General features: G+C 43.7%; 1 protein-coding gene across 1 annotated transcript in view; it reads left to right on the plus strand.

Annotated features, from left to right (window-relative positions):
• Window positions 1–8,870: 8,870 nt before the first annotated feature.
• The window catches only part of LOC121557247 (vimentin A2), a 33,949-nt gene continuing 32,444 nt past the window's right edge, over window positions 8,871–10,375 (plus strand). The window contains exons 1-2 of the mRNA XM_041871083.2: window positions 8,871–9,557; window positions 10,110–10,170. Coding sequence (XP_041727017.1) covers window positions 9,019–9,557; window positions 10,110–10,170 — 600 coding nt within the window. The 5' untranslated portion in view covers window positions 8,871–9,018. The remainder of the gene's footprint in view (window positions 9,558–10,109; window positions 10,171–10,375) is intronic.

A 10,375-nucleotide genomic window follows, 5' to 3' on the forward strand; every position in this document is an offset into this window, starting at 1 on the left:
GCACTTCATCTCTTGCACATCTATCATTCCAGTGTTAATACTAATTGTAATTATTTTGCACTATGGCCTATTTATTGCCTTACCGCCATAACTTGCTACATTTGCACACATTGTATATATATTTTCTGTTGTATTTTTGACTTTATGTTTTGTTTTACCCCATATTTAACTCTGTGTTGTTGTTTTTAATCGCACTGCTTTGCTTTATCTTGGCCAGGTCGCAGTTGTAAATGAGAACTTGTTCTCAACTGGTTTACCTGGTTAAATAAAGGTGAAATAAAAATAAATAATAAAAATTTCAAAAAAGCTTTTGATTCAATTTAGAATGAGGGTCTGCTATACAAATTGATGGAAAGTGGGGTTGGGGGGAAAACATATGACATTATAAAATCCATGTATACAAACAACAAGTATGCAGTTAAAATTGGCAAGAAACACACACATTTCTTTCCACAGGGCCGTGGGGTGAGACAGGGATGCAGTTTAAGCCCCACCCTCTTCAACATATATATCAACGAATTGGCAAGGGCACTAGAACAGTCTGCAGCACCCGGCCTCACCCTACTAGAATCTGAAGTCAAATGTCTACTGTTTGCTGATGATCTGGTGCTTCTGTCACCAACCAAGGAGGGCCTACAGCGGCACCTTTATCTTCTGCACAGATTCTGTCAGACCTGGGCCCTGACAGTAAATCCCAGTAAGACAAAAATAACGGTGTTCCAAAAAAGGTCCAGTTGCCAGGACCCCAAATACAAATTCCATCTAGACACCGTTGCCCTAGAGCACACAAAAAACTATACATACCTCGACCTAAACATCAGCGCCACAGGTAACTTCCACAAAGCTGTGAACGATCTGAGAGACAAGGCAAGAAGGGCCTTCTATGCCATCAAAAGGAACATAAAATTTGACATACCAATTAGGATCTGGCTAAAAATACTTGAATCAGTTATAGAACCCATTGCCCTTTATGGTTGTGAGGTCTGGGGTCCGCTCACCAACCAAGAAATCACAAAATGGGACAAACACCAAATTGAGACTCTGCATGCAGAATTCTGCTAAAATATCCTCAGTGTACAACGAAAAACACCAAATAATGCATGCAGAGCAGAATTAGGCCGATACGCGCCAATTATCAAAATCCAGAAAATAGCCGTTCAATTCTACAACCACCTAAAAGGAAGCGATTCCCAAACCTTCCATAACAAAGCCATCACCTACAGAGAGATGAACTTGGAGAAGAGTCCCCTAAGCCAGCTGGTCCTGGGGCTCTGTTCACAAACACAAACAGACCCCACAGAGCCCCAGGACAACAACAACAACACAATTAGCCCCAACCAAATCATGAGAAAACAAAAAGAGAATTACTTGACACATTGGAAAGAATTAACAAAAAAACTGAGCAAACTAGAATGCTATTTGGCCCTAAACAGAGAGTACACAGTGGCAGAATACCTGACCACTTTGATTGATCCAATCTTAAGGAAATCTTTGACTATGTACAGACTCAGTGAGCATAGCCTTGCTATTGAGAAAGGTCGCAGTAGTGCACACTGCCCACAAAATGAGGTGGAAACTGAGCTGCACTTCCTAACCTCCTGCCAAATGTATGACCATATTAGAGACACATATTTCCCTCAGATTACAGAGATCCACAAAGCATTTGAAAACAAATCAAATTTTGATAAACTCCCTTATCTACTGGTTGAAAAACCACAGTGTGCCATCACAGCTGCAAGATTTGTGACCTGTTGCCACAAGAAAAGGGCAACCAGTGAAGAACAAACACCATTGTACATACAACCCATATTTATGTTTATTTATTTTCCCTTTTGTACTTTAACTATTTGCACATTGTTACAACACTGTATATATACATAATATGACATTTGAAATGTCTTTATTCTTTTGAAACTTCTGGGTGTAATGTTTACTGTTAATATTTATTGTTTATTTCACTTTTGTTTACTATCTACTTCACTTGCTTTGGCAATGTTAACATACGTTTCCCATGCCAATAAAGCCCTTACATTGAAAATGAATTGAGAGGGTTAGGAGGAGAGAAGAGAGAGAGTTAGGAGGAGAGAAGAGAGAGGATTAGGAGGAGAGAGGAGAGAAGAGAGAAGGTTAGGAGGAGAGAGGAGAGAGGAGAGAGAGTTAGGAGGAGAGAGGAGAGAGGGTTAGGAGAGAGGAGAGAGGAGAGAGGAGGGAGGAGAGAGGGTTAGGAGGAGAGAGGAGAGAGGGTTAGGAGGAGAGAGAAGAGAGGAGAGAGGAGAGAGGGTTAGGAGGAGAGAGGAGAGAGGGTTAGGAGGAGAGAGGAGAGAGGGTTAGGAGGAGAGAGGAGAGAGGGTTAGGAGGAGAGAGGAGAAAGGGTTAGGAGGAGAGAGGAGAGAGGGTTAGGAGGAGAGAGGAGAGAGGGTTAGGAGGAGAGAGGAGAGAGGAGAGAGTGTTAGGAGGAGAGAGGATTAGGAGGAGAGAGGAGAGAGGGTTAGGAGGAGAGAGGAGAGAGGGTTAGGAGGATAGAGGAGAGCGGGTTAGGAGGAGAGAGGAGAGAGGGTTGAGAGGAGAGAGGGTTAGGAGGAGAGAGGAGAGAGGGTTAGGAGGAGAGAGGGTTAGGAGGCGAGAGGAGAGAGGGTTAGGAGGAGAGAGGAGAGAGGGTTAGGAGGAGAGAGGAGAGAGGGTTGGGAGGAGAGAGGGTTGGGAGGAGAGAGGGTTAGGAGGAGAGGAGAGAGGGTTAGGAGGAGAGAGGAGAGAGGAAATAGGGTTAGGAGGAGAGAGGAGAGAGGGTTAGGAGGAGAGAGGAGAGAGGAGAGAGGGTTAGGCGGAGAGAGGAGAGAGGAGAGAGGAGAGAGGGTTAGGAGGAGAGAGGAGAGAGGGGAGAGAGGAGAGAGGAGAGAGAGGAGAGAGGGTTAGGAGGAGAGAGGGTTAGGAGGAGAGAGGAGAGATGGTTAGGAGGAGAGAGGAGAGAGGGTTAGGAGGAGAGAGGAGAGAGGATAGAGGGTTAAGAGGAGAGAGGAGAGAGGGTTAGGAGGAGAGAAGATTAGGAGGCGAGAGGAGAGAGGGTTAGGAGAAGAGAGGAGAGAGGGTTAGGAGGCGAGAGGAGAGAGGCGAGAGAGGAGAGAGGGTTAGGAGGAGAGAGGAGAGAGGGTTAGGAGGAGAGAGGAGAGAGGGTTAGGAGGAGAGAGGGTTAGGAGGAGAGAGGAGAGAGGGTTAGGAGGAGAGAGGAGAGAGGGTTAGGAGGAGAGAGGGTTAGGAGGAGAGAGGAGAGAGGGTTAGGAGGAGAGAGGAGAGAGGGTTAGGAGGAGAGAGGAGAGAGGGTTGAGAGGAGAGAGGAGAGAGGGTTAGGAGGAGAGAGGAGAGAGGGTTAGGAGGAGAGAGGAGAGAGGGTTAGGAGGAGAGAGGAGAGGGGGTTAGGAGGACAGAGGGTTAGGAGGAGAGAGGAGAGGGGGTTAGGAGGAGAGAGGCAGGCAGTCTGCAGCTCAGATTCATAGAACTATGACTTAACAAAAAAACAATTAGGGCTTGGGTCCTGTGATATAATGACTCACAGTCAGATACTTGACACACAAACAGACGCACGCACACACACAGGCACACATACACACACACGCACACACACACACACACACACACACACACACACACACACACACACACACACACACACACAGCCACACACAGGCACACACACATACAAACGCACGGACACACATTAGTTGTATGCAGACTGGCTAAGGGACAGTCCTCCATTGTAACAAGTTTCAGCTCTTCAGGCTAGAGAGAGTGGACTGGATGCTTAAAGACATTCCTTCATCCTTTTAGAGATTATTTGAGAAAACACTTCAACGTGTGTTTTCAGGGGTTTCCCCTGAATTGTAAAGATACATTAATTAGACACAGCTCCCATTTCATGTCCACATATGGTATGATGGTAGATCAACTGTAGACATGCCTTCTGTATATCCACTACTGTATATCTACTACTGTATATCTCCACTACTGTATATCTCCACTACTGTATATCTCCACTACTGTATAACTCCACTACTGTATATCTCCACTACTGTATATCTCCACTACTGTATATCTCCACTTCTGTATCTCCACCACTGTATATCTCCACCACTGTATATCTCCACTACTGTATATCTCAACTACTGTATATCTCCACTACTGTATATCTCAACTACTGTATATATCCACTACTGTATAACTCCACTACTGTATAACTCCACTACTGTATATCTACTACTGTATATGTCCACTACTGTATATCTACTACTGTATATCCACTACTGTATATCTCAACTACTGTATATCTACTACTGTATATCCACTACTGTATATCCACTACTGTATATCTCCACTACTGTATATCCACTACTGTATAACTCCACTACTGTATATCTACTACTGTATAACTCCACTACTGTATATCTCCACTACTGTATATCTACTAATGTATAACTCCACTACTGTATATCGCCACTACTGTATAACTCCACTACTGTATATCTCCACTACTGTATATCTACTAATGTATAACTCCACTACTGTATAACTCCACTACTGTATATCTCCCCTACTGTATAACTCCTAAACTGTATAACTCCACTACTGTATATCTCCACTACTGTATATCTCCACTACTGTATATCTCCACTACTGTATATCTCCACTACTGTATATCTCCACTACTGTATAACTCCACTACTGTATATCTCCACTACTGTATATCTCCACTACTGTATATCTCCACTTCTGTATCTCCACCACTGTATATCTCCACCACTGTATATCTCCACTACTGTATATCTCAACTACTGTATATCTCCACTACTGTATATCTCAACTACTGTATATCTCCACTACTGTATATCTCCACTTCTGTATCTCCACCACTGTATATCTCCACCACTGTATATCTCCACTACTGTATATCTCAACTACTGTATATCTCCACTACTGTATATCTCAACTACTGTATATCTCCACTACTGTATAACTCCACTACTGTATAACTCCACTACTGTATATCTACTACTGTATATGTCCACTACTGTATATCTACTACTGTATATCCACTACTGTATATCTCAACTACTGTATATCTACTACTGTATATCCACTACTGTATATCCACTACTGTATATCTCCACTACTGTATATCTCCACTACTGTATATCTCCACTACTGTATATCCACTACTGTATAACTCCACTACTGTATATCTACTAATGTATAACTTCACTACTGTATATCTCCACTACTGTATATCTCCACTACTGTATAACTCCACTACTGTATAACTCCACTACTGTATATCTACTACTGTATAACTCCACTACTGTATATCTCCACTACTGTATAACTCCACTACTGTATATCTCCACTACTGTATATCTACTAATGTATAACTCCACTACTGTATAACTCCACTACTGTATATCTCCCCTACTGTATAACTCCTAAACTGTATAACTCCACTACTGTATATCTCCACTACTGTATATCTCCACTACTGTATATCTCCACTACTGTATATCTCCACTACTGTATATCTCCACTACTGTATAACTCCTAAACTGTATAACTCCACTACTGTATATCTCCACTACTGTATATCTCCACTACTGTATATCTCCCCTACTGTATATCTCCACTACTGTATATCTCCACTACTGTATATCTCCACTACTGTATAACTCCACTACTGTATATCTCCACTACTGTATAACTCCACTACTGTATATCTCCACTACTGTATATCTCCACTACTGTATATCTCCACTACTGTATAACTCCACTACTGTATATCTCCACTACTGTATAACTCCACTACTGTATATCTCCACTACTGTATATCTCCACTACTGTATATCTCCACTACTGTATATCTCCACTACTGTATATCTCCACTACTGTATAACTCCACTACCGTATAACTCCACTACTGTATCTCCACTACCGTATAACTCCACTACTGTATATCTCCACTACTGTATATCTCCACTACTGTATCTCCACTACCGTATAACTCCACTACTGTATCTCCACTACCGTATATCTCAGTGAGCTCTGAGGTAAACATCTCAATGTGTTACACCTGGATGTATTGATAACACTGTCTGGTCAGTGAGCTCTGAGGTAAACATCTCAATGTGTTACACCTGGATGTATTGATAACACTGTCTGGTCAGTGAGCTCTGAGGTAAACATCTCAATGTGTTACACCTGGATGTATTGATAACACTGTCTGGTCAGTGAGCTCTGAGGTAAAAGAGAAGACATGAGGAGTGGCGGTAGGGCTACAGCCTTCACCTGTATTCAACTGTACTCACCTGTATTCAACTGTACTCACCTTTATTCAACTATACTCACCTGTATTCAACTGTACTCACCTGTATTCAACTGTACTCACCTGTATTCAACTGTACTCACCTGTACTCAACTGTACTCACCTGTATTCAACTGTACTCACCTGTACTCAACTGTACTCACCTGTATTCAACTGTACTCACCTGCATTCAACTATACTCACCTGTATTCAACTATACTCACCTGTATTCAACTGTACTCACCTGTACTCAAATGTACTCACCTGTATTCAACTGTACTCACCTGCATTCAACTATACTCACCTGTATTCAACTGTACTCACCTGTATTCAACTGTACTCACCTGTATTCAACTATACTCACCTGTATTCAACTGTACTCACCTGTATTCAACTATACTCACCTGTATTCAACTATACTCACCTGTATTCAACTGTACTCACCTGTACTCAACTGTACTCACCTGTATTCAACTGTACTCACCTGTATTCAACTGTACTCACCTGTATTCAACTGTACTCACCTGTATTCAACTATACTCACCTGTATTCATCTGTACTCACCTGTATTCATCTGTACTCATTTGTCTCGGTGTGTATCTGTGACAGCAGGCTGGAGAGTGGGCGGCGCACAATTGGCCTAGCGTTGTCCAGGGTAGGGGAGGGAATGGCCGGCAGGGATGTAGCTCAGTTGATAGAGCATGGCGTTTGCAACGCCAGGGTTGTGGGTTCGATTCCCACGGGGACCAGTTTAAAAAATATATATATATATATATATAAAAAAATATTACAAAAAATATATATATGTATTCACTAACTGTAAGTCGCTCTGGATAAGAGCGTCTGCTAAATGACTAAAATGTAAATGTAATGTAAAATGAGTGTAAAGTCTCATTCCCTCTCTTATTTAAGTGACCTCACCCTACTCTGGGGTGTGGCTACAGACACGGCCTGTGTCCCACGTAGTACCCTTTACCATGTAGTGCACTCGCCAGGGCCAGAACCCGTGGCCCCTGGTCAAAAGTAGAGCACTAAATAATAGGGAATAGTGTGACATTTGGGACGCACATCGTATGACTAGACAGACAACAGAGAAACACTAAATAAGATCACAGGACATGTGTAGGATTCCTCCCCTGGCTGACTAACATAGCTCTAATGCATTACAAAGGCTTTGCTATGATAACTGTTCTCAGTAGTCCAGTAATGTGATTAGTGTTCGGTACTGGATAGCATCTCTCTTCGTGTATCTTAGACTCACTGAGCACCAGGCGGAATCCACAGAAACCTACAAGGAGGGACCAGGGAGAAGAACATTACTAGAATGTCCTAGTTGAAGAAAGAGATTGTTCCAATGTCCTCCTGTAGACTGTTCCAAAGTCCTCCTGTAGACTGTTCCAATGTCCTCCTGTAGACTGTTCCAATGTCCTCCTGTAGACTGTTCCAATGTCCTCCTGTAGACTGTAGCAATGTCCTCCTGTAGACTGTTCCAATGTCCTCCTGTAGACTGTTCCAATGTCCTCCTGTAGACTGTAGCAATGTCCTCCTGTAGACTGTTCCAATGTCCTCCTGTAGACTGTTCCAATGTCCTCCTGTAGACTGTTCCAAAGTCCTCCTGTAGACTGTTCCAATGTCCTCCTGTAGACTGTTCCAATGTCCTCCTGTAGACTGTTCCAATGTCCTCCTGTAGACTGTAGCAAGTCCTCCTGTAGACTGTTCCAATGTCCTCCTGTAGACTGTTCCAATGTCCTCCTGTAGACTGTTCCAATGTCCTCCTGTAGACTGTTCCAATGTCCTCCTGTAGACTGTTCCAATGTCCTCCTGTAGACTGTTCCAATGTCCTCCTGTAGACTGTAGCTACCTGCAGCAGAAGAGGAGAGACAATACAAATTCAACATTCAACAACAAGTTACATATCAACATTTTCTACAGACTTTGAATTGCCACAAAATATGACATTAGTTATATTTCTTTGAGAAATTATTCAAAGAAAGATAATAATAATAATAATTAGGGGGGTGCTTATATTTGTCCTATTTCAAGTGAATTGGAGCAGGATGTCTGTGAATTGGAAATGTTTTTTTTTGCATATCCCAGCTCCCCCTGAGACACCCTCGGAGAGTGGGTCACAGCCAGCCAGGGACACCCTCGGAGAGTGGGTCACAGCCAGCCAGGGTCTACCATTATCCACAGCAACCCTGGAGCAATTAGGGTTACATGCATTGCTCAAAGGCACATTGGCAGATGTTTCACCTTATCACCTTGGTTCCTGCCCCAGCTCTCTAACTGCTAGGTTGCCTGCCATTGCCCCTTGACGTTTCCCGTAGTGGATCAAATGATGAAATTATAACAGGGATGAAGGTGGTCCTATGGGCAAAGTCAAGTCTACTTACCCATGTCTCTGGGCACCAAGTGTCTTATCAGCCGTTGATAGGATGTTGAAACTGTCACTCAAACTCCCTGTTGTCACTCAAACCAATTAGCATAAAGACCGAGGTATAAATACGGTCCCAGTGACACCCCCTCCCCCTGTCCACTGAACGGTAACGGAGACTGTGGTGAGAGAGACAGAACAGAACAGAACAGAACGGAACGGAACAGGGAAGGACCGGGACCCAACCCAGAGGAACTAAAACTTAGTAACCTAACTAGCTCAAACAGAAGAGACAGAACAACTCAGGATGACAGCAGCCCGTGGTCCTCAGTCCTCCTATAAGAAGTATTTTGGCGGGGAGAGGAACATGAGCCACTCCTCCAGCCGCCAGCTTTACTCCAACCCCGTGGCGGTGCGCTCCTCCCGGGTCTCTTTTGGCCTGTCCTCCGCCGCCCCGGGGGTCTACGCCTCCAGGACCCAGCGGCTCCGCAGCAGCGCCCCGATGTCCAGGTTGTCCTCCGAGACCCTGAACTTCTCTCTGTCCGACGCCGTGAACTCCGAGTTCAAGACCAACCGGACCAACGAGAAGGCGCAGATGCAGTCGCTCAACGACCGCTTCGCGAGCTACATCGAGAAGGTCCGATTCCTCGAACAGCAGAATAAGATCCTGCAGGCAGAGCTCGAGCAGCTCCGGGGGAAGGGCACCTCCCGATCCCGCATCGGGGACCTGTACGAGGACGAGATGCGCGAGCTGCGGCGGCAGGTGGACCAGCTGACGAACGAGAAGGCGCGAGTGGAGGTGCACCGGGACAACCTGTCTGACGATATAGATCGGCTCAGAGAGAAGTAAGTCATTTATATTACAATCAGTTACATGTTTACCGAATAGTTATGGAGTAATTAATGACCATGATATATCCTACATGATGAGGGCATGAAACGTTTTATTAATTGATTGCACTACAAGTAAGATACTTTAATTACAATATATTCCATGTTTACCCCAGTAGTTGTTGAGTAATTGACCACATAGATTCAACAATTGAATAGGGGTCTACGTTTGGTTCATTACACTAGTAATGACTTTATGTTCAATAATGCATTGCATGCTCTTAAGCATAAAATAAATTGCCAGAGATATTCGATTCTCAGACAGGCACATAGTGAGTGAAGTAGTGAGACCATGCCAACTTCTGAATGGGAAGTGGCTGTTGAAATGCCAGTTTGTTGTTCAGCTTGTTGTTGTTGTTGTTACATTGGGATTTGATTTGACCTGCGTTTTGATTTTACATTCTTTTAATGCACTTTTAAAAGTATCCTTGAGTGTCTTGAAAGGCATCTGTCAAATAAAACATACTAGTCTAATGTTGTTGCTCAGTTTGTTGTGGTGTTTTCCAGACTGCAGGAGGAGATGATGCAGCGTGAGGAATCTGAGAGCATCATGCAGAGCTTCAGAGGGGTAGGAGACAGCTTCATACTACCATACATCTTAGTTAAAGGGGAAGTTCACCCAGGAGACAGCTTCATACTACCATACATCTTAGTTAAAGGGGAAGTTCACCCAGGAGACAGCTTCATACTACCATACATCTTAGTTAAAGGGGAAGTTCACCCAGGAGACAGCTTCATACTACCATACATCTTAGTTAAAGGGGAAGTTCACC

The sequence above is a fragment of the Coregonus clupeaformis genome, chromosome 14, assembly GCF_020615455.1.
Source record: "Coregonus clupeaformis isolate EN_2021a chromosome 14, ASM2061545v1, whole genome shotgun sequence".
NCBI lineage: Eukaryota > Metazoa > Chordata > Actinopteri > Salmoniformes > Salmonidae > Coregonus > Coregonus clupeaformis.